This window comes from Penicillium paradoxum, assembly GCF_028828445.1.
Source record: "Penicillium paradoxum strain IBT 22861 chromosome Unknown utg000007l_segment0_segment0, whole genome shotgun sequence".
NCBI classification, from domain to species: Eukaryota; Fungi; Ascomycota; class Eurotiomycetes; order Eurotiales; family Aspergillaceae; genus Penicillium; species Penicillium paradoxum.
The window spans coordinates 579,131-605,818 of record NW_026643185.1 but is presented as its reverse complement, the minus strand read 5'-3'; the positions used below and the strand labels follow the sequence as shown (position 1 = coordinate 605,818).

Genomic DNA, 26,688 nt, shown 5'->3' with positions numbered 1-26,688 from the left:
ATGAGATAGCTCACAAATATTCCCGCAGTGGACAGCTCCAATAGAGCCAACGCCACACACGCCACACCCTCGCATTGGCAGTTCCGTTGTCATTGACCCTAAAGCCAGCGCAGAATGCGAAGCGCATACACCTGATGACGAAAGGTAGAGTTAATTACACTTCCACCGAAGGTACCTACATATGTAGGGTGATATTATTCACCCCCAAAGGTATGCACGTTCGATGTCAACGCACCCCGATTTTCACCGCTATATGACGGGTCGGATGCGGGTACCCGACATCCAGATCGGGAGCTCGTGAAAAGGGGTGCAATCGCCAGGCAATTTAAAAAAACAAAGCCGGGGTTTGGTTGGGCATTGCCACCAGACCAGGTTGACAGCGAAAGGCAGGGGATGAACGTTTCCATGCGTTGTGATTCGATCAACCCCCCCTCCCACCCCCTCCCACCCCCTCCCACCCGCCTCTTCGATGTATGCACGCTGCACGACTTGGGTGCATTGGCGTTCAGATCGCTGGGCCAGTCGTGGGCGTCGGAGATACCTTTCGACTGGAGTTTGGGCTCGTGGCTTGCATAACCGCTGTCCACATTGTAGACCTGGGTTACGATCGTCAGGTGAGGGTTGTTGGAGGGTGGTTTCTTGCTTTTTCTTTCTTTTTCTCTCTTGCTTTTTGCGAGGTACGGAGTTGGGGATGCAGTGTTTACTCCGTATGGAGTCCTTCTTTGCAGTATACGGAGTTTTGTAGACGTAACTGCAACCCTAAATCCTGTTTTCCTGTTTTCCCTTTTTTTTTCTTTTTCTTTTGCTTTTTGGTTCTGGATGTACTCCGTACGTGATATCACTTTCACGGTGCTCAATTACAACATACAGAGTGGATTTGACCCCTCACTGGGAGGTCTCAATTTTAGAGAAACTCGTACCTCATAATGTAGCAACAAATTGAGGCGAGGGAGACTGGATCCCCATCCCTGCGAAGGACCCGTCTCGACTCCGTACTCAGCAAGATGGCCGAAGCTCAAGATCGGCAGTCAGGGTATTTTTGGGGCCATGTCAGGACCCGATGACTTCAGGGGTTGCTGGGAAAATCCAAATGAAGACAAATCTTAACTCCCTCGTGTCAATGTTAGACGATCAGCGGGTATACGATCTACTTTTGCGGTTAGCTAAATGTCGTGTGAATACCAAGATCCTCTATAAAAGCTATTTCATACGGATATGGTTCGGCGCAGGAACGGAATCCCAAGCTGAAAGAGACTTTGGAACCAGAGCAACAATTTACTTTCCACAGTATTACAATATTGTAATAGTGGCTCAGCGTATCGCAAGCACCGATTGTCAATGTCAATTAATATATCCAGCATCCACATTCAATCAAAAATGTAATATGTACTCGGGCTGTCAGAGGCAAAAAGAAGAAAAAGCCCCGAGCGTACCCCGTTTGGAACCCAGATCAGGATTCACGTGGCACAACCTAGAGTCACTTCACGTCCCATGGATTCGAGTGGTTCCTACCGTGCGCTTTTGGTAGAAGAGAAGGAGAAAAGAATAAAGCCGAATCGGGATTTTAGGCTAGGAGGAACCCGGATAGCTGAACTTTAACGCTGGGCTCCATGCAGCTGTCAGTTCACGTCATTGGGGACCCTGGTTGGGTATGAAATGGATTTAGTTTGGGCAGCATATGGACGATTTTCAATGCAAAAAAAAAAAACTGGTATGATATCAGAGTACGGAGTCGATCATCCCGTAACCGCGCGGACTAACGCATAAGCGCGGTCAACAGGATGAAAGGGGGGGCCGAGTGGGATTGATATCCGACGTCATGAAGGGCACAAAAAGTCAAAATGGGGCGATCATGTCAATGCCTGACACTATATGCCTAAACACGATCTAGAATACAATCTAGAATACAATCTAGAATACGAAGTGTAATATCCGGCAACGAGCTGACGGGTCCTAAAAGGCGAAATTGAAATCGGCGGTTAGTGACCCTCCGTTCCATGGTTCCCCGAAAACCAACCCTTTTCTTTCGTTAAAAATGGCGGAATACATCTTTCCGGTAAGCCGAGTGTCTTACATTAGGGTTCTCCAGCTCAAGAGGAAAAAGCTACGGTAACATGGACAATGCAAAGCATGGAATCTAGAACACGGAGATCGCGCTGGAGCAAAGACAAAAAGAGGATACTCCGAGCCAGTGGTAAGGGCCGATCGACGTTCCCACGGCGCGCAATAAGATAACCCAGAGCCGAGGATCCATGGTGGAGACTGTGCGGTGGGCAGCTGAGATCTGTTTGCGTAGCGATTGATATTTAGGACCCGCAGTGTGGCACCGGGTACTCCGTTCAGGCCGTGAATGAACTGTTCATCATAGAGTGTGAAAAAAATAATATGGAGACCAAATATGTCAGGTAGATTTGAAAGCGTTCCTCTAAACACCAGGACAATGCAATTTTCGCGGGTTCAGTCCAGTAGTCCCAGCCTCAATGCGATGGATAAAAAAAAAAAAAACTGCAAAGAACAAAAGATCACAAAAGTATAGTAATCACAGAAATGATTTCGAATTCTCAATGTCGTATAGTTTCAAGTGTACCACCTGTGCCCGTTGGATTTCCAGTCACAAAAGACGTTCCCGCTTGATAAAACGCAACCAAAGAGAAAAGGGTATCAAAGTGTCGTGTCTGATCAAAAGTCTCCCGTACCGGACGGCAATGCGACATGTGTGAAGCGCAGAGACCTGGAATGAAGAGAAAAAGAAAGCGGAACAGCATTAAAAAACAGATAGAGAAAAGGAACCAAAATGCCAGTCTATCGCCAGATCCTCAACCCCGTGGACTCGTGAATGGTAAACAAAATAACGAAAAGAAACAAAAACCTCCCAATCGTGAAATGAATAAGACGCTGACGTTGCGAATGCCGTATAACGTTGAAAAATGAGAAGGAATAGGAAAAAAAAGGCCGTTATCAAACCCGAGCGTCTAGACTCAGGTTCATCCCACTCTAATGGTGAGGCGAAGGCAGGTGCTCCGAGCCATCAACGTCACTGAACGGAGAGTGTCGTTGAGACTCAGAATCCACACCGCTGCGCATTTGATTCCGCAGAGCTGGAAGTTGTCGTCTGCGTGCATTGATAAACCAATTGCTGATCTATCCAAGACATTAGCAACCACAACCAGAAAAGCCAAAAGAACAGAAAGGCATACCTGACTAATTGAAAGCCCAGTCCTCGTCATAAACATCTGCTTATCCTCCTCGCTGGGATAAGGATGATCCAGATGCTCATGAAACCAAGCCCGCAGGATATCCGTCACCGGCTTCGGGAGATTCCCCCGTCGCCGCTTCGTCTTGGGATCGATGGGATCACCCATAATCCCGAAATTCGCCTGCCCATGCGCCATCATCGGCGGCGACATCTGCTCCTCGTACACGGGATGTCCATATGGTGACTGTGGGTGCATCATCGGCGCGGCGAAGTGCTGCTCCGCGCGGGGGTCCATCTGTGCTGCCATGGGTCCGGGTGGGCGATAGTCCGCCGTGAGATGGTCGGATGCCCGATCTAAATACCCGTCTCTGGACTGGGGATTCATCACTCGCCCGGGGATAGAGTCCAGGTCGCGGATTGGGGGGAGGATGGGACTTGGGCCACGAGCTGCGGTCTCGGATAGCCGCATGTGGTGACCTGGGTCGGCCATGCGGGAATGCTCGGCTCGGGAGGTTGTGTATTCGCGGTGAATGTCGTATGACATTTTGGTATGTTGGGGGCCGTATGGGATAGACCGGGGATCGGCCATTTTGTGGCCTGAGCCTGGCCGATCTGGTTGGCGGGGAGAGGTGTAGTATGGGGAGGTTGATTCAATTCCATCGGGGAGGTAAGCGGGGAGAAGCTTGGAACTGAGGGTTAGTGTGGTTTCTCACGTTGCGAAGGTTTCTGGCCTTACCTCGCGGATTGAGGGGAGAGTTTGGTGAGGGTGTCCGGTGGATGGCTGGGTGGTATACGAAATAGCCATATCGGTATCTTCGTCGATCCCACGGGACCGTGACATAGACAAGGTGTTTAGGGACAAAGCTCGAAAGATCCGGACACGTCGAGAGCACCAGGTATCAAGAGAACTATAGTCTCGTTAGGATCAAGGATCGGAGGGGACTGTCGACAGGAGTCTAGGAAGAAATGCCAAGGGAAAGTCAAATCCGACTCACCAGGGAAAGCAGGGTGGTTTTACGTTGACATCGAACAGAAAGGCCAAGATTATATGCAAGGTTGGGGAATGAGCGCAATGGAAATGCGTTCCAAATAATGCAGGGCCCGTACATTAAAACCAAAAAAAATCGCCCCAAATCTATAATAAAGTCAATTAAATAAAAAAGAAAAAGCCCTTTAGCCATGGAAAAGCAAGAACAGGGGGGAGCCACCGAAAAATGACGATCGTGGGCTGGTGGAGTACATGCGTCGAGGGCTCCGTGTCAAAATGCAGAGCGGAGAAGGGGGCGTCAATCCAAAGGTTGACAGATGCCAATCTCCTAGAGGATCTATCTCACGAACTCCTCGGGTCCCACGCTCGAGCCAGGCCTTGGGGTCTCATTGGATCCCTGGGATCAGGAATCCAGAATAGATCCCTTGCCCTCCTCCCCCGCCTCACTAATCTACAAAGTGAACCGTGAGCCTGTAAACGAGATCTCCGAAAGCCCGAATCGTACCCGTATACCAGCAGAGGATCCAACTGGAGAAAGGAAGAGAGGCAGGATGGAGTCAGGATGTCCCGATATGCCTCAGGCCGAAGTGAATTGACATTGATCTAATTAACCGTTGCTTTTTCCCAGAGCTTCAACAGAAAAAGAGCCAAAAAGAGAGCCAAAGAGCCCAAAAAAGAAAAGAAAACCGCAGAAGAAACCAGTCCCATGGAAGTGGAAAAGACAAAAGAGGAAACGAGCAAAGCATCATTTAGACAATGCCGAAGGAAAAGATCGCCGAGTGTCCCGGGTTGTGCCAGAGGATCCAAAGACAAGAGACAAGAGACAAGAGGTTGTGAGTTCAGGCGAATCACAATGCACATGACGCCCTTGGATCTCAGATGGGAGCCTCTCATCGGGAGATCGAGGGACGAGGGTTTGGTATTGGTCCATCATCGATCGTTCAGAGAGGTTCTTCAATTTCATCTCCACTTCCTTCGAGAGCTGTGGCGCTCTTTTTCTTTTTTTTTTTTGCTTTCTTTCTTTTCTTTTTGGTCTATTTCCTTTTTCCTCGTTCCCTCTTTTTTCTTAGTTCCGTACGTCAGATCAAAGATCATCCGGAGTGCCCGCTTTGGCTTTTTTTTTGACATGATTTTTGGGGGTCAAAAAGCAAAGAAAAGGCTCATTCCACTCACGCGACACATGAAGTGGGCAAGTGATATGCTGATTGGATCGATACTCGCATATGATATCTCAAGGGAACCTGGGATGTGACACTTACTACATTAGGCACATTAGGTCCTCCGTACTCCATACATTAGGGTACCTGGACTCTGCTCTCGCCTATTCTCTACTATGCTGTATATGGAGTATGGATTCTCAGCTTGACACCATAGCCCGAACCGACCCGCTCTCGAAACTAGTCGCCTTTTGACTCAATAATCCTGATGTCCCCAGTGGGGTCCACCCAATCAAGCCCTCGGAACAATGCCCTTGGCTCCAAGAGATTTTTCGTGATTGGTGAGCTGCTGTCTTGTGTTGTACCGCACCATGCAAGGCTAAGTACAAAAAGAGGGAAAAAAAGAAAGTGTCATCTTATGGATCAGATTTGGGACTTCTAGCCCTATACGGAGTGGCCCCTCCTGTTTCATTTCCTCGAAGTCCCCAAGGTTTCAATGATTTGGAATCGCAGTCGGAAGTTGATTAGCAGAGGTATTTTATATTGTTCCACTGGACCCATATTCACAAAAAAAAAAAGCACAGGCTTCTCGATCCCAAAGCCGATCTCTCGATGCAATCTATTTCTTTTCTTGCTTTTTTTTCCCTTTCTTTAAATATACCCAATAAACAATTCCATCTCATTTCCGGAACCAGCCTCGTGGATGCCCTGGATCTACGGGGATCTGTGTGATTCGTCCGTCATTTCAGGGCGAAGAGATCTGGCAGCCAAATCGACCCTTCCCACTGGCCCTTCGCTTAGAGCCTATTCAGGCCACTCGAGATCCGGCCCCATTACGGAGTACAGAACGAAAAAAAAAGAAATACTCCATAAATTAAATCCCTACCCTTACGGACTACGGAATACGGAGTATCCGAACCCAGATCCCACTCGATCGTCATCCCTGCCACTCCCATTCACCTGGTCCGAGATCGTGCATGAAATGGAATGCAGATCATCGGATCTCGCAGACCAGGAACTGGGATCGGCCCTGGGAAAGTGACTGGTCTCACATGCAGCCTGGTTTCACACTCCAAAGCCCGGGGAATGGACAGAGGGTTATATGCTGCAGTCCACATCCCCTAGCGTAGCGCCGGAGGAATTGCTCCAGATCGGTGGAATACGTCGCATTATTTGTCACTTGGGTTCCCGGTTCGTGGGTGCACTAATTCTTTTCTTTTCGTTAGAAAAAGAATACACCGTACGAAGAGCAGATGGAAAATAAAATACCGCTCAATTTTGGGAGTCTAACCGTATCCTCGCTAAGGACATGGGAGGCTATACTAGGTCAGAGGTATTCACCAGGTAGCGCTGGAGTGCCACTTCGAGAATAATTCCCTGGATATGTTGCTTTTCTTTTTCTTTTTCTTTTTCTCTTCTTTCTTTTCTTCTTTCTTGGAGAAAGCCAACCACCGAAGTTAGGGATAGATCCTGGATCGTGAGAGAAGCGGTATGGGAACAAGCAAGGCATCGCCTCACCCTTTTTCAGGATTGCCTTGAATTTCCCACCTCTCTATATAGACCTGGCCCAGAAAGCAGGCAATCCTATTTGCCACCTCGCCACACCCTACCCCAAACTCCTGTCAACGTTAGTTCATGCATAATTCATCTCTGCCAAGAGCGTAGTTCGTACGAAGCCCACCAATCTCTCGCCAGAATGCGCGGTGATATTCACCTCTGTTTTTCCTATTGGCCCAAGTACACATTCTTTCTTCTGACGGGGTTCCCTCTCTTTCTATAACGGGTTAGGTTAGGCACCTGGAATAAAATGGGCCCGATGGAGTGGTACTCGTGAACATATGTACTCCGTACCGACGGCCGATCAGTCCACTAGTCAGTCAATGCACTAGTGCCTGACTCGGCGCTAGAGGCCATGTCAATAGTACGCGTTCTTTGTCTGCTACCTTCCTAAATTTAGAGATGTCGGGAACGTCACACTACTATATTCGTGTTAGCGTGAGATGTCAGAACTCACCACGGGGGGAGTACTACGGTAGACACGCTTGATCGGCGTGGGGGAATCCTTTAGGCAAGAGCTTCTTATCTAGGAAAGACCCCAGACCAATACCAAATCGGGCGAGAAACATATATGAAGACTGAATTTTGAGATTCATGTCATTCTGGCACAGAGGACTCGATACGAAGTACGGAATGTCTTGGATAGGATAGCCGCGATGGTCGGGCTTCTTTCAGGCTCCTTGATATCAAAAGTACTGCCAGGAGGTCTGGCAGAAAGAGGCCCAATAGTGTTAGTCTGCACGCATCTCGAAAATCAAGTGCAATCCGTCCTTGGGTGACTCCGGTCATTGAACACTGCCTGCTCTGTCTCACGCGGCGGGGATTGCATTTGGTAGTGATGAACGATATGTGCAGTAACAAGCATCAAGTCGTTCATCCCCAAGCCTCGTCCGATCCAGCTTTTAGAGCCTAGAGGGTGGTAATTATTCATCTGCAGAAACGGGCAGCTATGCAGCTATTTAAACCGCCCAACGGGTCGTGTCCTTATTGTCGGGATGATCAAACACCTAACAGTCCCAAACGGCCTGAAGGCAACCCTATCACGCACTATCCCCGGACGTGTCGTCCACCGTTCAGGGATGAATTGCTCTGCGTCTTCGAAACAATCCTCGCATATCTCACCTGTCAGTCGTGCTTTGGGATTGCAGTGGTATAACGGGCGGAAGCCTTACGGCACCCTATAACAAATCGGGAGGCTACCACTGTGGTCTCAGGAGGAATGTAAGCCCCCACGATTTTCATGCCCTCATTTAATGAGGTCTTCCAATAGCCGACTGAGGGAATGGAAGGGTGGGGCCGCAACGATTCAGATATAACCCCTTCCAGGTGCGCGCAACGTGCAACACTGTTACTATGTAGTAGGTCATATCATTCAGCCTTAATACACTTGCTTCAAGGACCATCTATGCCCATGAAGACATCTGGATGGAAGACTGTGATCTTGCTTATATTTATGATCAGAACGGTCAGGATCCTTTCGCAAGCTAGGATAAAGACCATACCGATTCTGACAAAGTCTCCATATCCTGCCTGTATTTGTTCGAGCGAAAAATGGTTCTTTGAATTGTGTGATTTCCAGACATGCCATGTCTTGGTGGTAGAGGCCTGAACGGTGCAGAAAAGTGTTTCCGTCTGTGGAAGAAGATTCTGTAGATGAAAATGCTGGGTAATATCATAAGGAGGTAGCTGGAGATAAGCTTCCATGCTGTTTCTGTCATGAGAGACAGATATAGGAAGGCAACCAGATGTAAAACCAGAATGAATAGTCCATAGTGTGCTACAAACCCGACAATCGCCCCAATGAATGGTGGTATCGTGTGTACATTGTCTTGGATGCAAGAAGTGGGAATCCAGTAATAAGAAGACATTGAGATGCGCAGAAGCCCGCAGCTGAGTTTCAATCGGTTTGAGCCGCATTATCTTTTCCTTTGGGCAACAAGCTCGGGAAAAGGAGGCTTAGCTTCGCAAAATCCAATGAAGGCGCTCTTGCGTGATATCTATGTGTTAAATACGCTTCTCACGGTGGATTTTGGCGTCAGCCAGTAAGCTCAGTTTACCTTCCTAGAGTGCATCTCATGGAATAGGCGATTAAAAAGCGAATGGAAAATACGCCTACCATGATCTATGTCTCGTAGATCTTGAATCAGAGATGCTCCCGAGAAAGCAACTTTGTTGGCCCATTCAGCCGCATTTATCCCTGCAGATTCTGTTATATATCTCTTGACCCTTTTGTCGGTTTTATGTAAAAACAAAATATCGATACAATCCTTTCCCTCAGCCAGCAGAGCTAGTGTCCCTTCTCTGGGAGTTTAGTGAGAGCCATATCCCAACTTTCGTCCTCCCAAATACCGTCTTGGCCTTCTCGTAGCACTAGCAACTCCCACACTGATAGACGGCACCCAAAGCCCTAATCTCCGATCACTCGTTATCCACGGTATACCACGCATGCTACTATCCAACCGGGCCGATGTGTTCGTATTCGAGCTCGCTAATCAACAACTCTCAGAATCAGTCAAGGAAGACCTGGAGAACAAACCATGGCGACTTCTTCCACGAGGCTGCATTACCCAGGCACAAAAAAGACAGCTGCTATTAGGTTCCATACCTGCTGTGTTTGCCATGAGCGCTGCCCTCGGCATTGGAAATGAATGTGCTCTGATTTTGCTTCTTGCCTGGATGTACGACGACCTGCGTGGTGGCGATGAGCTCATTCACGACCTCATCATTGTAATCACGTACGATATCTTCCTGGTCAGTTCGCTGACTGGCATGATGACAAGCACTCCCACTGCTGTGCGTATTTCGACCACTGGGCACTGCTGGCTTGCGATTGATGCGTTATTGCAACTACGATACAGGCTCAAGACTCATGGGACCAAGTCGGGGACTAGCTGCGGGGCCGGAGAACGTAGCCGGTTGTGGTGAGAGATGAGGTCTCGCGGAAGTGGATTGCAGCATGTGTGCCGTTTTAGAGTGTAGTGTGTGTCTTGTTCTGGGAGACGCCGGTTTGAGTGTCTACGATTCCTGTCTTGATGGGGTTCTGGGTTTTCGCTTGCGTCTTGTTGAAGACTGGGGATGCGCGGGTTTGGAGATGGTGGTGTCCATGACAAACTTGCACTCTATGGGCTACCGATATACCACGCTGTGTGGTGATCGCCTCCCACGATTTTTTTGGCATCTAAGCATAACGCGAGAGGTCGGAATATTTGCGCATCGCCCTCGTTCTTTGCCCCTCTGTTAGACACAATTATAATGAGACTCCAACAATCACACTGCTTATACTGCCTCGTCTTCTTCGCAAAGATCACCACTCCTGCTACCCAGACAGGGACCTATTTGAGGATTCACTTGAAAATCAGCTCCAGTGTACCAATATATAGAGACAAGACACGACAGACATCAAGGCTACAACACCGCAAAAGGAAGGTAACAACAGGACTGTAAAACGTCCATCGAAATGAAATTTTGAGAAAGTAATGTATGTATGATTTGTGATTGAAAGATCAGTACCAGAACGCCCGATGGATAAAACCGGCATACCTTAGGAGGAGTGCAAAATAGGAACAAAAAAACAGAACGGATAACAACCCCGCTAAAGAACACGAATCAGGTACAAAGCCTGCAAAACAGTGGAAAATCGAATCGACAACCTAGTCGATTGTGCATAGCCAAGGTGGCCTTGGTGTAAAGAGCTTTTGCAGATGTAGGTAGGATATGACAAATGTAGGGACGCGCAGACCAAGGGAAGTAGAAAAGCGCCCAGATCGTATTTCGCACAAGATGGATGTCATGGGAATGTGGCTATAGCATGATTCGTCAAATCCAAACCACCTATGATTAAAATAATCACCAAGTTTCCTGGCAGAAGAAAGTTAGCAAAGCGTCCCTGAAAAAAAAAAAACCGGAAAACCAAAAACTTACAGCAATGTACTGTCCAGCCTCCTTCTTGCGCTGCCAGAACATATCGGCTTCCTGGGCATTGAGATTTCCCTTCGCCATAGCGACATCGATAAGAGCAGCCTCGACACCTTCACCCATACCCTTGCCGGAACCACAAACGAACACACGGCCATCCAGCGAGTTGATCACGAACCAAACAAGATCGGCTTGGTGTCGAACCTCCTCCTGCACATATCGACTTTCGCCCGTCCGGCTCTGCACAACAGTCCGCACCTTGTCCTCATGCACGCCCCACTCGCCAGAGTAAAGCTCATCAAGCAGTGAGTCGCGCACGCCCTGCAGCACCCAGACCTTGTTGGCGCAGTTGGCTGACTGAAGTCGGCGCTGCACAAAGCCACGGAAAGGCGCGATACCAACGCCCGCACCGATCAGCAGCATCGGGCCATCGGACGCGAAACGTGTAGCGAGGGGGTTGGCCATCAGGCCGCGGAACATGGGGATGTGGAGATCGAGTTTCTCGCCCTTGGCTTCGGCGGCAATGGCTTGCCGGGCGAGGGACTCGAGGTAGCCGGAACTGACGCCTGTGCGTGATCCGCCGCGCCAATCGGCGGATTCGGCGACTGTGACGGCGACTTCGACTAGGCGGCGGCATTCGTTGCCCTTGTATTTGCAGGAGATCTGGGGGTCTTGAGAGAGGGAGTAGAAGCGGGGCATGAGAGTGTTGAGGACGGAGAGGAGGTGGTCGAGGGGTGGTTGGGAAGAAGGGAAGGCGGTTAGGAGTTGGCTGAGGGAGACGAAGGAGCTTGTGCGGAGGTCGCAGAAGGCACCTTGGCCTTGAGCGGAGGAGAGATATTCGAGGATTTTCTTTTCGTTTGGCTCGCTGGTGTGCTCGGCGAGGAGGCGGAAGAGAGGCTTCGTGGGGGCGTAACTCTGGATATCGGAGCACCAGCTGAGGACTTCACGTCGGGTGGTGATCAGCTCGCGGGCCTTATCATCGCCCCAAATTGTAGGCCAGCGGCCGTTGGTTGTGCGCATGATGACCTTCTTGTCACGCATGGACTTTGGCACACCCAGAAGATTGAGGACGTCTTCGACTTCTGAGTCCTTGTTCTTGGGACACACGCCAATCGCACCGCCAACGACGAAGTCGACCATCCCGCTTTCGGCGGGATAATCAGTGACGTCGATATCAAAGTGGTAGGTGCGCTTCTCGGCGCCAGCCCCTGTCAACTCACGGGCGTGGAACAGAGGCGCACGGTAGACCGAATAAGGTGGATGCGGTTGCACAAATGATGGTGGGTGGTCTGCAGGACCCAGGGTCATATCAACCGCCGATGCGGGAATCGGCTTGAATGAAACGGTCTTCTCTGGGAGCGGGGCAATGTTGGAAAGGTCACTGTCCATGGTAAGGAGATCCAGGTTAAGGTTGAGGCTATCGAAAGCCTTGTTGCCGATAGGCCCAGCAATAGCATTGAAGCCTGAGATTGGTCCATCTACAGGACGCAATACTTGGCCCTTGCAACAACCTCCACCACAACAGAGAGATTGAAGCTTCTGAGTGCCTGTTGCGCCCACATTCTGCAGCACCCTTCTCATATCGTTCGCATTCTGGGAGATGAGAACGGTCGAGGCTCGTCGCCGTTGCGGAACATCAGTCTTTTCATCTGTAGGTTCTTCCTCCAAGTTGGACTCGCTGGGTGGTGTCAGAGGGGTATTGGGAGAATCTGAGCCGGTCGATTCAGTGTCTTGTGAGGAGCTGGAGGAGAGGACATTGAAGTTGATATCAGTCACTGAGAGCGAGCGCACGCCTCGGGGCTCTTCCGGGATTGGGTTATCTGGGTGGGAAGTCGAGGACACCGGGATCTCTTGATATGTGCCTCTGCGGGGGCGGGACACCATCGAGGCATAAGTCGCCGACGGCATGGTAGGTGGAATTGCGTGAACTATGTCAAGGGAATCAGAATGTGAGTCATGATGACTGGACTGGGATTGATCATGCGCATACCCATGGGGAAACTTGAAGGATTGATTGAGGAAAAGTTGCACAAGAGTTGGCGCAACAAGGGAAGATTAGGGCAGATTAGGGTATATGAATCGGGAGGTGATTGTGGTGAAGGATTGTGCAAGAACCCCTTTTTCGTTCTATGAATAGAGCATGTGTCTGCAGAAGGAGAAGAGTGGAATGAGAATGGAGAGCGTGGACCCGAGGAATTCCTTGTCGGGACAATAGTTCCGTACGTCGGCAAATCAGCGAAAATGACGGTAATATGGGTTCATGGAGAAAATACGTTGAGATCGGAAACAGGGATTTATCAGATTCGCCACATTCTTGGGTGCTACGCGGTCGGTTCCGGATGGGGGATTCGAGCCCTTTATAAGGCTATTGTTCCTAAAATTGAGCTAAGGGGGATCTTAAATGTCAGCAGCATTAAGCGCTTGGCTAATGGGTATGGCGCTGACTCCATTTGGGGTCATCGTATCCATCTAGATCGACGGTGCATATGAAGGGCTTGTCCTCCGTACGGAGTATTTTATCTGTTACATGGTGGCGTGGGAGCCGAGGTCGGAGTCCACGGAGACACGGCTGTACAGCGGCACGAAATCCCTTGCCATACAGAGGTTGGAAGCCCGGGAGGTTACCATCCCATACGGTCCTAAATGATATACACCGACATTTATGATGTGCAGGGATTGCCTACAGGTCTGCTTAATTGTAATTCAGTTCCGAGGTGGACCGACTGAAAATGTTGAATGTAGTAATCTCCGTAAGATTACCGTACCATACACAATACCTCGGTTATCAGATCAATCAGATAGACGGGAGCGCGGATTTGTCCGCCCTTTGGAGTATGTCATTCCATCTGATAACAGGGGAATCCCCATTTCATCTTGACATCTTCATACCCCATTCATCGCATGCCAGCACATCCTGCAGGTATACCTGGGTAGTACCTGCTCCCTTGTATGCCCAACCCCAATCCCCTTTCCGGGGATTGATTACTCACAAGGGCAATCATAATCCCCAGGCCTCAAGCCCCATTCTCACAAAATGGATCCTTCTCCCGACCACCCCACTTTCCGACCAGCCGGACCTGGCCTTGTGTATTCTGTTGGTCCATTGCTGCTCTCCTAGCTCATCAGTTTCCCAACAGTCCGGTCCCGGAGTGGGGAGACCAGCCCGGTCGAGATCAATCAGTGGGTCATATTGGATGAGCTAGGGAGTTCTAGAAAAGTAGAATTCAAAGAAGATCGCCCCTGGGGCCTCCGGCCTAGCAGGCTCACTGGCGAGAGATTCAATAATGTCACATAGCTGGAAACCATTCCCTACAGCAGTACTCCGTACTCCGTACGGAGTACTCCACACGGAGAACAGAACACGCATCCCGTCAGCTGACTAGATCGGTCTCGAACCCGCAGGATGCCAAGTCTCACTCTCACGCTCATGCTCACTCTTCCGTACCTAGTGGCGCCGTGTGTTGTCCCGATTCAGTTCTTGGTATCTTGATTGCGTAAAGTTTGTTTTGCATCAATTGGAGCACAAAGGTCTGTTCTCTCTCTCTTTCGGGCCATAAGGGGAACGGCAGCATAAGAACGAGCTAAACCGTGGATGGCTCCATCTGATGGCTCCATCTGATAACTCAATTTGGATCCCGATGGGCCCTGGTGCCTTTGTTCTCAAAGTCTCCAAGACTTCTGAATCGAGTAACCGTCACCATTAATAGTGGTGTCACGTCATTATTATTGGTTTGTTTAAACGAGAAGCATGAAGCCGGAAGCAAGATAATAATAAGATAATAATAAACAGAAAATCCACCCTATTGTACCCCATACCCCGGTACCGATATACGTCACATCATCACATCATCAAAATACACCATTTTCGTCGGAAGAATAAACATAAAGGGAAAAGGGTTTAACAGAAAGAAAAAGAGGAGTAAACCCGCAGTCCAATCAAAGCCAAGCTTAGCGATTTTCGTCCCGGTGAACTAAAGCCACAGGCGGGATGAAATGGTGCCTGCCCCGGGCCAAATAATAAATCGACGCTGATCCAACAACGCCAACATACATTGCCACGCTCCAATTCATTGTTTCAGGCGTGACATTTGTCGATAGAGGAAAGAAGGCAAAAACGAACATTGGACAGAGAAATGCCAATGCCCCGGCATTTACTGCCATGCCAAATCTCCCGAGTGACCATCGGTGGTGCGGAAGCGGCTCACCCCGGAGGCGTTTCAGAAGTACACAGGCTATAGAGACGATGTATGCAGAGAGCAGGGATGTGATCGTTAGTGAGATCACGGCGTTCAGGGCGACCTGCGATCCGATGTTGATCATTGATAGTAGGATTGTAACGATTAGAGATACCATCACCGAATTGAGTGGGATATTCCAGCCTGGCGTGACCTAGTTCTCATGTGTTAACACCGATCTAAACATCCTGCATCCACTTTCACGTAGGATAAAATGAAAGGAGATAACTTGGCTTACATATGCGAAAAATGAGGAAAAGGGAAGTCCCTCATCACGCGCAAATGACCAGAGTTGGCGTGATGCCGTGGCCACTTCGGTGATTGTGCTGGCAGTCAATGTTACCACCAATACGGCTGTCATAGCATTTGTTGCGGCGATGCTGCCTGTGGTATTATAGAATATCTGGATAAATGGAAATCCGGTGGGGGTATCGAGGACTTTGTCGACTTCGCCTAATGTGAAACACAGCGTGACTAACATCACGAACCCCAGCACGGCGTTAATAGCGACGGAGGACATCATTGCCTTAGGCAGAGTTTCTGATGCGTCCTTGATTTCTTCGGCTTCCGAATTGTCAGCAAGATATATCACCAAGGCCAGGTCTTATTCATAGAGCTCTTTCTTACACATGTGAACCGAGCAATCATAACCAAGCATAGACGTGATAGTTGTGGACAAGCCGACAAGTGTCGCCGTTCCGGAATTATCCCAGCTACCCCCGTTATTGAATGTGGTGAAGACTGCGTGAGCATTATTGCGCGGTGCAAGTACCCACAACGGGATGATGATGGCGAACAAGCCAACCACATGGATAATCAAGATTAATCCTTCCACGAAGGGGAGATTCTTGGCTAGAAAGGTGTTGAATAGGATTGAGAATGTTGAGATGGCAATCACCAGCATGGTGCCATGCCAGCGCTGGAAATCATAGTCTGGCTGGTTCAAGACGATGAGGCCCTGGATGATTGTGCCAGCAAGGTAAGCGATGGATACGATGGCGCATTGCCATCCCATTGCAGAAAGCCATCCTAATGAGAGGTGTTAATTGATGCGACGTTCAGATGGACTAGCTATATTACCTGTGATATAGCTTAGGAACTTTTGTCCCCGCTTGGGTGCAAACTCCGACACCCAATGATACTGCCCACCAGCAGTAGGGGCCCTATTTGATGATCAATCAGTACCAATAACTCAGCAAAGAACAGTAAAGCCTTAGCTACGTACATCGAGGCCATCTCCGCGATGCTGGCATAGACCAGGGTAAACCCCAGTGAGACGCCGACGAACCCCCATATCAAGCCAGCTGTACCCCCCGTCGGTCAAACCAGCTGACAGCAAGCTTTAAATGGGGTCAGTGAGTTGCATAATCATAATATGCAGGGTGCAAGGCGTACGTCAAAATGACCTCCCATGTGCAGATCAAAGTGCACCCAAATCCAACAATAGAGATAAACCGAAAGTTTCTCTTCGTGGTGTCAGCACAGCCGAAAGGAAATACCAGTGGACAACAAGAAGGTCAATTAGACTTACTCGCAAAACTTGTACTCGACCAAGCGCATTCATATCTCGCTGATCTGCCAGCGTGCCCATATACTGCGGCTCAACAAGTCCTTTCTGCGCATACTCCTCGTCGTCAAGACCAGCCATGGTCTGCTGCGAGTCAGACCTAAATTTATTGAAAGCCACCATAATTGCGCCCGTGAACGGATCGATAGATGTCTATTCAAAATGGCATAGGGCTTCCCACAAAAAGGAAGAAAACCGTAGCTCTTGTATGTCTCTGTTGGCAACTTGATGTTCCGAAGATTCAGGATATGAAGTATAAAAGGGCCTCGCGGCTTAAGAACGGCCCAAAAAGTCCACCAAATTTATTATAGCCAAAAGAAGGAGTTATCGGGAGAAAAGCCAAAGGACTGGAATTATGACAGCCTCTGCATTGCAGGAATTAAAGCGTGGTATTGACGTGGGAGCAAGGCATGGCCAGGGGAAAATTCTCGCAGGCCATGTGGGAGGGGACCCTCCAACATCTTCTGAATGACACATCGTTGTTTGATGGTGCTGCAACTAATTTCATTGGGAATGGGACTTTTGGAACTCATTTTTTGGGAAGGTTGCTATCCCTTGTCTCTCTTTGTTCCTGGAATGGGGCTATTGGGACCTTGCATGCCAAGGGGGCAATTGTGCATTTAGCGTCGGGCTCTCGAAATGGGGGAATATTGAAAATCAGACTGACTATTGGGGTTGTAATGTTACTTTAAATCCCTATCTGATATATGCTCTGTTATTCAACAGCAGTGTGGGAACGTTCTTTTCTCGAAGAGGGCCCTCGAAATGATCGGCCATCATTAAGTACAACAACAAACCCACCTACTCCGTACGGAGTACTCCGTACAATCCTAACCCTTGAACGGGCGTTGGCAGCCACTACCCGTTACATTTCTGATCCATCACTTACATCTCACCCTCTAGAGCTCAAAGTATATTGGTCGCAATTCTCTCCCTTGATGCTTATCCCCCAGACAGTCCCGCCACACGCCATGCCTCAGATCAAATGGCGCCGGGTGGATGCACACCCCCCTCGCTTGATTTGATCGAAAACAAGCCACATGGCCTATCGGATGACAGCCTAGCGAAAACCCATGGTCTGATGCTCAAGGGACGCATGTTGATCGACGATCCTACAGCGGGCCGCCGTGCCCTACGTATCCGTAAAGCAAAGCTCGAACTTCGACGTGAGGGAGAAAAGGCAAACTGCCATTCCATTTCGCTAGCCTTGGCCTTTTCTTCTTTTTACAAAAACATGCTAATAATTGGTATCGAGCGTGCCCCCCACGGAGTACCCCGAACCTTTCCCAACGAAGGGATAAAGCGGCCACGCACTTTGGGAGTCTATCTACAGAGTACGGAGTAGCATCTGCTCGTCTCGAATTGCACAATTTCTATCTTTGAACTCGGTACGGAGTAAGCCTGGACTCGATAGCCCGTGTCTTTATCGGCTGTCGGCATATGATGTCGCAACCTGGCAACAATCAAAATCGTGTCCCACGCAGCCGCAGCGCCGTTATCACAGCCTTGACTCGCGTGCATACCTACTTTTGCACAAAATAGTATATACAAGCAATATCAAACCGGACCCCCTTCCTTCATTCCTGTCCCGCCTTTTCAACTCCACATGGCTTCCCGATCCTTCGGCCTTTCACAGTCTATTCTGTGTCTGTGTTGATGTGCTCAAGCTATATATACACAAGCTGCAGTATCCATCCTTGCACATAACACATGGTTGATACAGGCAGGGTAATTGTGTAGGTCCCAGAGTCTGCGGTGGTTCCTGTTTCTCCCTGTCATGGGCCCGTATGTGCCGCCGGGCCAGTCGCCGCCCTTCGAGGTCGTTGATGACCTACACCATGGAGCCTGGCTGATTATAACTGCTGCGCTGGGGCTGGTTGTATCCCTAGCATGCCTTTTGATCCGGCTCTATGTGCGCCTAATGCTGATTCCGCCGTTTGCGCGCGATGATTGGGTTATGTTGAGCGCAACTGTGAGTTAGGGCTCGGGATTGAATGAACAGAGCTACCAAAGCAGTAATACTAACATTCGATTTTGATCTACTGCGTAGGCATTTGCTGTGGTGCAATCAAGTCTCGTGTTTTACGCCTGCTCCCGTGGATTCGGGACATCTCTCTCGCTGCTGAAAGATGGCCGACTCAATGAGATCCAGGCAGTAAGTGTCCACCGTCCTACTCTAATGCCTTTGTGACACCAAACTGAGCAGCTAGTTACTCGCAACAAGCGATATTCTCGCTCTTATAATAATCTATCTCTCCAAATGTTGTGTCGTGGCGATATATCTTCGCCTTACTCCACAAAAGCCACACAATCGGGCGTCCTGGGCGACGCTGGCTTTGTGCACCGCCTGGGTCATTCCAGCTATATTTATCATCCTGGTCAATTGCGAGTTGAACACACCGTGGCGAAGTGAGGGCGGCCGATGCCTCAACTTGGTATGTAACCTCACCAATAGTATACCTTCCGTCGGAACCGACTCTCATATCGCGGGAATAACAGGAAAAGCGATGGCAATTCATCGCAGCAGTTGACGTTATTACCGAAATCATCCTTTTCTTACTAGCCGTGGTGCTCTTAAAGGGCTTATTTATGTCCCTCCGTCGCAAACTAGCCGTCGGATTCGCATTTGTGTTCCGTTTTCCGTGAGTACATCAACCACTAACAAAAGAGAATCACCAAGAACTTCAGACTCATCTCAACCTACCAGCCTAATAATATTCTCTATAATCCACATCTCAGCCCTACGCACCGCCCTCAACAGCAAAGATACAACCCTCGCCGCTGTCGAACCAACAGTCTGGATGCAAGTCGAGCTCCACTACGCCCTCATCGCATGCAGCGTATTCTGCCTACGACCTTTCATGGCAGCCGTCAGCACAAACTACGGCACGGCAGGTGACTCAACGCTAGAAAGTAGCATGTCGAGATCGCACGGCACACAAGGAGGCTCGAAGTCCGGATCTGGCTCGAACTCGAATGCGGCTTCGAGGTCGGCGTCACAGTCACGCGTGCAGAGGAAGAGAGCCGGTACAGAGCCACGGCCGTTCGTCTATCCGACTTGGAGTGATTCCAGCTCTCCTTGGAAAAATTATAGCCCGGGGTCGGGTCAATTGTGTCTTGATTCTAGTGCCCGTGCGCATGGAGCGCTAGGAAATTATCAAAGGGACGAGCATCGTGTTCAATCGGATACGGTGCGGGGGCCGATGCATCGATCGCTGTTTCCGCTTAGTGTGGCTCGTAAGAAAGGGAGCTTCCAAAGCTTGGATAAGTGGAAGAAACACACTGCGAAAGTGGAATCAGGAAGTTCGGTTTTGACGACCTCTGATTTGATCGAACTTGTGCCGAGGCCGCATATGCGGCATGCGAGCGATGCAACTGATCATGATGGGGACGGCGCAGATAGAATGGTCATTCACAAAGAGGTCCGGTATTCAATTCAATATGAAGATGAGGTGGAGCTAAGGAGCCGGGAGGACTTGGACAAACATATTGTTGATGTTTCTACTTATGTATAACAAGGATAGTCGTCCATCCGTTCCATTTGTTACTTATTCTTGACCTTGTATAAATCCAATAGTTCGATTATCCACTTGGTTCTATATTATTGTTATGGATAAAACAACGGAGGATCCCAAGATCCCCTTTGCTATGGTGATTGCAGAAAATGGCTGCACCAAATGCACGAAAACCCTCATGCCTGTAACGCCGCTCCTGTCCAGTGGAATCCACTTATTCCTAAAATGATGCGAAATTTTAACACAAAACCGACGTTTATTGCATCACGGATCAATGGGTTTCGAGCGTCTGAAAGGATGGGCTTCGGTGCTCCTGATGAGACTGTTAGCTGGTTGCGAGAATTTTGCGAGGACATCGCGAAGACATCGCGAAAATAAATCCGAAAACGAAAAAAAAAATTGGAACATACAGAACATAGTCGTCCAGACTGATATGATCAGGCTCAGAGAAAATTAAATAGAGATATTTCAATGTTTCGGCGAGCCAAAAACTCTCCATCTTATCCTCGTGTTTCGGTCTTGAATGGCGCACGTCGTTGATGGCGGAGTGGCCAAACTTGGTGCGGGTGGCCTTGTCAATGTTCTTAAACATCCGCCATGCAGAATCCTGCAGAGTTTTGTCGCCAGTAATGCGGTACATGACAAAAAGAGACTCGAGAGCTTCGGGTCTAAATGCGTAGTAGGTTAGTGAGCTGCACCACCAGTGTGTGGATGGAGTGAAATATTACCTGAGCTTGTACGATGCGTCCTTAACATCAGTCACCCCAGGAGGCAGATGCTCATTCTCGATACGTTCCTCGGCTTTCTCGCGGGTCTCCTCAGAATCGATGGACTGCAAGATCACATCCGACATCCACTGCTCTTCATCCCATGGGCAGTCATCGATATACTTGCAGGGGCTGACTTTGAACACTTCCGGCATTATGCCCGTAGGCATAACATCATATGCCCAGACACACCCGTCTGTAAGTCCACGGGCAACATACATATCCTCCGGTCGATCGAAGACCTTGGCTCCAATAGCCACAGTGCCACCCATGAAGCACTTGAGATGATCAGGCGAGTACTGGAAGGTCTTCGTATCACCTCTCATCGCAACTACGTTAGCGGTGAAGAGAATATGTTGGTCTTCATCCTTGGTCATCCCTCTGAATAGTAGGTTCTCATTGAATGTCGCAATCGCCTTCTCATACATCCGGCGATATTTATCCGTCTGTGCGCCCAAGAGAATGTGTTCTTTGGGCAAGTACTCGTACGCGGAATCGGCACATCCACCAATTGTAAATTCAGAGTCGTCAAAGTCCATTCGGTCGGTGTCAATCCATGTTGGCCACATGCCAGGCATACGGGTCTTGTCTTGTCCGATTTCGAGTTCATTCATGATTCGCTGCACCGCATCGTAGTACTTGGGATCTCCAGTCAATTGCGTCAGGCGAGTGAATTCCATTGTCAAGGAGCCCATTTCCGCCAAACTAGTACGTGCCGAGGGTGTGATTTCTTGACCTTTGGCAGACCTGCGGATTGTCAGTCTCGAGCTCTCAGTGCATATAGCATAGTGCCCGCAGCGGTATAGCTTACCTGGTCCATTCCCAGCGCACTTGAGGCATGCGATTATGCGTGTCAAATGCATTGAAGATCATCTCGCCCAGTTCGACAGCCTTTCTCAGCAGGATAGGATGTTTGCCCTCGGTCAGATCATGGGCAGCAATAAAGCCACCCATATAGCGAATAATGATCTCGAAGACTGGAACGTGTCTGCTCTTAGTTGTCGTGAAGTCAATATCCTCCAGAGCCTCAAGAGCCAGCTGCAGCTCATCATCCAGCCCCATAATGATAAGAGCATCCAATGAATCAACTAGCGTGGCACCCCATCCATTGAATGTATCTTGATATCCCCCAGTGCGGGGTTTCACCTCGTCTCGCATCCATGCAAACTCTTTATATCCATTCCATGAATGAAGGAAAGCCTCCTTCACAGCATCCCGCTTCTTGAGTCTCGCCTTGCGCTCGCTGCGAGTTTCTTCGGGAAAGTTATGCTGGATGCGGGGAATCTTCGCACCACTTTTGGGCAACGGGATGTATTCTGTAACGGGATATCGCTCAGAGACTTTGTTTAAACGGATGGCATCATGCCGAACACTGTTGTCCTTTCGGGATATTGGCTTTGGAAGACGGACTCGGTATAGTGGTGTTTGGGGTAACCAGAAGAAGAAAACGTATGCTGCGACAATCAGGAAGAGCGCTGTTGATATAGGTCGGCTTTTGCGCTTGTAATACATAATGAATGGATTCGGTCGGATGAAGTGTTGGAAAAAGATCACAGAAATGACAAAGGAGTGGTCATAGGAAGTCCCAATAAGGAATGAAAGGATGTATAAGTCAACGATGGGATATAATAGTGATAAATGCCGACATTGGCGTTTCGGAGGGAATTAAGTCCCTGACAGTCTGAATCCCAAACCAACGCTCAGGAGGGAGTGGCCACATTTAACCCCATGTGGAGGGCACGTCATGCATTGTGAGAGATCTCTACTCATGAGAGAATGAGACGCGGCCGAGCTCCATTGATCGTCCCTGTGGCTTTTGAAAGTTAGTGCGAGGCATGATATCCCACAGAGCCGATTGATGATTGGTGTAATTTAAGAATGCAACCCCTTCACAAGCAACAAGGGAGGGCTGAAAGCTGCAGGGTCCCAGCGGTTATTATTAGAGCGGTTGACAATAGTCAAGTCTAGACTTGGATACCAGTGCCAAGGTGCTCTTCTGTTCCTCCGGGCTGTGCTCTGTTTGAGGGCGCCACCAACCCCACTGCGGCCCCTGACTCCGATGGGGTATGTAACAGCCCTGGTCGATCTTAGCGCTTTCGAGCCGGGGGATCAAATTGAAACACATGCCTCGAGCCGTTGGGCTTCGAGGATCTTGCTCCTGAGTATGCCATAGGAGAATTGTTGATATTGTTCAGATGTTCATGCATCGTTCTAGATAGATGTATGACTGTCTTGGTACGTTGGGACTGGATCTGCGCTTAGGAACATGGCCTTGGGTAACCGTATGATGCCGTACCTAATGCCATACATGTGAGTCCACTTCTGAGCCGCATATCAATATCAATATCTAGTTTCAAGGCATGATGGGGCAGGTAAATTTAGAAAGGTGTAAAACTCTACTTCTGTAGATTGCAATAATTTATTGGGGAATAATAGCGTGTTGATGAAAGGAGCTCCTCGAGAGCCCCGGTGTGTTTGCTCTGTTTGCACCTGGTCGTTACGGCCTTCCTCTGGAGAATTGCAGGACACGGATTCTTAGAACAACTCTACAATACTGTATACATAAAAATTGCCCTAAGGTACTGGATCATTCCTATTGTTGCTTCTCATACTGATTAAGCTATAGACTGCAAAGTTTCCATCCTGTTTGGGGATCTAATTCTATCACTCCTTCTGCCACTGGCCTCGATCATCATTCTTATTGATCGGCCTCAGAATCTACATTGCATGGTCGATATTTGCTATAGAGTACTCGAACCAAAGCTCAAATAGGAGGAGAAAGAGCCTGATTATTCTATCACTCTATCCTCTCAACTCACCAATTCTACAATTGGTGTCCCTCAGCTCGACATTGCTGTGATCATCAATCCCATCTCTTCTTCTGCGTCAGATATCAGGAGCCTAAGATATAAAACATGCCTATCACAGGGTAAACGCTCCCTTCAAACCAGGCAAAAAACTTCCAAACTAACCCCAGAAAGCGTCTACTTCATCCCCTCCAACCCCAACGCCTCAACGGCCCTCTCACTGGTGACAGAGCGCCTACGTGCCGCCTTCACAGATGAAGAACTCACCCCAATCGGCCGCTGGGGTCTAGAGCAAAAGCTCCTACGGGATACCCCAGGCCTACTTCCCGCCTCATCAAATTCCAACAAGAAACCTCCCAATCCACGCTATATGCAATTCCTCTCATTAACCCACTACCCAGCCCACGGCTTCATTTACACCTCGGAGCCAGCAGAGAAAGCCGCACCGGTAAATCAAGCAGGTCCCGTAAATGGCATTGCTCCAGATCACTCCACGTCTCTGCCAATGGTGATGACAACCATCCCCCCTGCATCCTATGGCACCCTCTTCCAGCACTTCACCTACGCTTGCCAGCCTTTCTGGAGCCACCGGCTCACTCTCGCCGTGCCAAATGGTGTAGTCTACGACGTCGGCGACTTCCGCGTCCGTCTTGGCGAGGTGCGTCAGACGTTCCCGACGGCACGCGTACGCGGCACGGTTATTGAGATCGAGTGGCGGGGTCCGTCAGTTGTGGAGGCGATTCCGGTGGATCGGGAGGATGGGTCATTTGGGCCCGGTGCTCGAGGCGTTGATGCTGATGCTGACTCTGGCATTGACCTCTCAGCTTCTGCAATCGATGAGTCGGATATCGATGCTGAGTATTCAGCGACCGCGTCGCTGATTCGTGAGTTTTGGGCTAGGTTGGGTGTTGAGGCCCGGGAGGCGATTCTTATTCCTGGTGTTGGGACGGAGGTCAAAGATCGGTTGAGACGATGGAAACAGGCTGGGTCTGGGATTGATTCTAGAGCCGATGAGATTGACTCTGCGGTTGGTGAACGTGCGGAAGAAGATCCGAATCCGTGGTCTGGAGCGGATGTTGCGAGGCAGTTTATGGAGGTTTTGAGATTTAATCGGTAGCTATGCGTACTTAATTGGTTATCCTCTTTTTTTTTTTGGCGATGAATGGCTACTTCTTATACACTTGCTAGGGTATTTTGCGGACTGGAGGTTGGAACGAAGCGGCGACGTTGGAAAAAAGCCCAGCGCCATCAGGGTTACAAGGAGAGAGCGTTCATTCCTAGACTACATGTATGAATTCTAGGTCCAAAAGTACCGCCCAGTCCATTCCGTCCGCATCCCAAAGCACACGCTTGATCGTAAATCATCCAAGATATATAGCCTAGTGAGCATAGACTACAGGAAATCGATATTGGAAAATTGAAATGGAGGAGAAACATTCTCGTTAAAAACACCGCGACGTCAGCTAGCATGGACAAAGGCGCATGATTGTATGCGGCGTTTATTTTTGCATCATGAGCTGGACGAACTCGTTGTCTGCGGGGAAATCGAGAGATTAGCATCTGGTGGCCAATTGCCTGTAGGCTCCAAGATTGTGTCCAAAACATACAGTCGATCCGGCCGTCACCATCCTGATCCGCCTCGCGGATCATCTCATCAACCTCATCGTCGGTGAGCTTCTCGCCGATAGAGGTCATGACGTGGCGCAGCTCGGCGGCGGAAATGAATCCATTGTTGTCACGATCGAACACTTTGAACGCCTCGCGGATCTCCTCTTCAGAATCGGTATCCTTCATCTTACGAGCCATCATGGTGAGGAACTCTGTCGCACATCAGTAAGTAGATCTTGTTTAGATCATTCAGGTGAGGTAAATTACCGGGGAAGTCGATGGTGCCATTGTTGTCGGCATCAACCTCGTTGATCATATCCTGCAGCTCGGACTCGGAGGGGTTCTGGCCCAGCGAGCGCATGACGGTGCCAAGCTCCTTGGTGGTGATTTGTCCTGTTGTTGGGACTCCACGTTAGAATACGGTTATTGTAAAAATTGACCACAGAAGACACGGATATGGGCCCAGCTGGGCTGCCGGGCGCGATCGCACTCACCATCGCCATCCTTGTCCTATTTCGCAACAAACAACCTCCTAGTTAGCAAGTTTTCCTTCCACATCCTCAATCTGCGTGCGAAGTCACTCACAAACAGGGAGAAGGCCTCCTTGTACTCGGACACTTGCTCTTCGGTCAAAGAATCAGCCTAGTAGTTGCGATGGTCAGTAAGATTCAAAACATCAGTGTCGATGCCCCGCAATGTGGGGGTGTGATTCTCGACATGGCAGAGGTTCCCCTGGGAAGTTGAGGGGCAATAAGCGGAACATACCATGATGAATGTAGATGGGGGGAAATGCAAGAAAGAAGGAGGGGTTAAATGGAGGAGAGTAGGGGGGGATAGCCTTACGAGACCAAAATAGCGTGTCTGAAGTGCCCAGTCAGCGTCGTTTCCTCAGGGCGGTGGGGGACAGTTGACCCTCCAGGGCTGACTCCGACTCTGTCTCAGCTGACAGCTTGCTTGTTTGTCTGCTTTGTTCTTGGTTCTCTTGCTAGATTCAGCCTAGGCCTGTCTCTCGTGTGATTGCTTATTTACCCCAAGGTTATATCTGCCCGATGCGGATGTAACGCCCGGCGGACCGAAGCTTGATCTCCGGAGGCTCTAAAGCTATGCTGAACGAGCTAACAGTGACATAGTCCCAGGGGGCCTTCAGGGCCGAAGTATATTTGCATTAGCAAGGTCTTGGCTCGATTTGATATGGGTTTCTCTAGCTCCGAAGGCTGTGATAGCTTGCAGGGCACTGGAATCATAGATCTAGCCCTGGAGACCGGTAGATCATATCATCATAATATCATCGAAGGGATTGGTTAACCCTCCAATCCGATGAATTCGGAAAGTCCTCAACACACATCTTATATACGTACATGTCTCCAGGGACGTGA

The 26,688-nt window shown here is 49.4% G+C and overlaps 8 protein-coding genes across 8 annotated transcripts; 3 read left to right on the top strand and 5 right to left on the bottom strand.

The window, feature by feature from the left end:
* Positions 1-2,994: 2,994 nt before the first annotated feature.
* Positions 2,995-4,037, bottom strand: N7457_007811 (homeobox domain-containing protein; the record flags this gene model as incomplete). The annotated part of the gene is made up of 3 exons (XM_057178854.1): positions 2,995-3,141; positions 3,198-3,878; positions 3,933-4,037. 3 exons carry the CDS (start codon positions 4,035-4,037, stop codon positions 2,995-2,997), a joined length of 933 nt encoding a protein of 310 aa, XP_057027240.1.
* Positions 4,038-9,343: 5,306 nt separating this feature from the next.
* Positions 9,344-9,823, top strand: N7457_007810 (uncharacterized protein; the record flags this gene model as incomplete). Its single annotated transcript, XM_057178853.1, has 1 exon — positions 9,344-9,823. The coding sequence occupies one exon, from the start codon at positions 9,344-9,346 to the stop codon at positions 9,821-9,823; it is 480 nt and encodes a 159-aa protein (XP_057027239.1).
* Positions 9,824-10,714: 891 nt separating this feature from the next.
* On the bottom strand, positions 10,715-12,807 carry N7457_007809 (FAD binding domain protein; the record flags this gene model as incomplete). Its single annotated transcript, XM_057178852.1, has 3 exons — positions 10,715-10,729; positions 10,820-12,741; positions 12,804-12,807. 3 exons carry the CDS (start codon positions 12,805-12,807, stop codon positions 10,715-10,717), a joined length of 1,941 nt encoding a protein of 646 aa, XP_057027238.1.
* Positions 12,808-14,761: 1,954 nt separating this feature from the next.
* Positions 14,762-16,696, bottom strand: N7457_007808 (putative GABA permease; the record flags this gene model as incomplete). The annotated part of the gene is made up of 8 exons (XM_057178851.1): positions 14,762-15,202; positions 15,287-15,612; positions 15,676-16,077; positions 16,129-16,211; positions 16,274-16,294; positions 16,359-16,388; positions 16,444-16,514; positions 16,580-16,696. The coding sequence occupies 8 exons, from the start codon at positions 16,694-16,696 to the stop codon at positions 14,762-14,764; spliced, it is 1,491 nt and encodes a 496-aa protein (XP_057027237.1).
* Positions 16,697-18,392: 1,696 nt separating this feature from the next.
* On the top strand, positions 18,393-20,130 carry N7457_007807 (uncharacterized protein; the record flags this gene model as incomplete). The annotated part of the gene is made up of 5 exons (XM_057178850.1): positions 18,393-18,587; positions 18,666-18,770; positions 18,826-19,050; positions 19,115-19,257; positions 19,323-20,130. 5 exons carry the CDS (start codon positions 18,393-18,395, stop codon positions 20,128-20,130), a joined length of 1,476 nt encoding a protein of 491 aa, XP_057027236.1.
* A 264-nt stretch (positions 20,131-20,394) lies between these two features.
* N7457_007806 (glycoside hydrolase family 47 protein) lies at positions 20,395-22,409 on the bottom strand (the record flags this gene model as incomplete). The annotated part of the gene is made up of 4 exons (XM_057178849.1): positions 20,395-20,443; positions 20,541-20,798; positions 20,859-21,644; positions 21,709-22,409. 4 exons carry the CDS (start codon positions 22,407-22,409, stop codon positions 20,395-20,397), a joined length of 1,794 nt encoding a protein of 597 aa, XP_057027235.1.
* A 1,403-nt stretch (positions 22,410-23,812) lies between these two features.
* On the top strand, positions 23,813-24,821 carry N7457_007805 (uncharacterized protein; the record flags this gene model as incomplete). Its single annotated transcript, XM_057178848.1, has 2 exons — positions 23,813-23,826; positions 23,879-24,821. 2 exons carry the CDS (start codon positions 23,813-23,815, stop codon positions 24,819-24,821), a joined length of 957 nt encoding a protein of 318 aa, XP_057027234.1.
* Positions 24,822-25,203: 382 nt separating this feature from the next.
* Positions 25,204-26,080, bottom strand: N7457_007804 (calmodulin; the record flags this gene model as incomplete). Its single annotated transcript, XM_057178847.1, has 6 exons — positions 25,204-25,238; positions 25,312-25,524; positions 25,580-25,705; positions 25,807-25,822; positions 25,898-25,954; positions 26,078-26,080. 6 exons carry the CDS (start codon positions 26,078-26,080, stop codon positions 25,204-25,206), a joined length of 450 nt encoding a protein of 149 aa, XP_057027233.1.
* Positions 26,081-26,688: the final 608 nt, after the last annotated feature.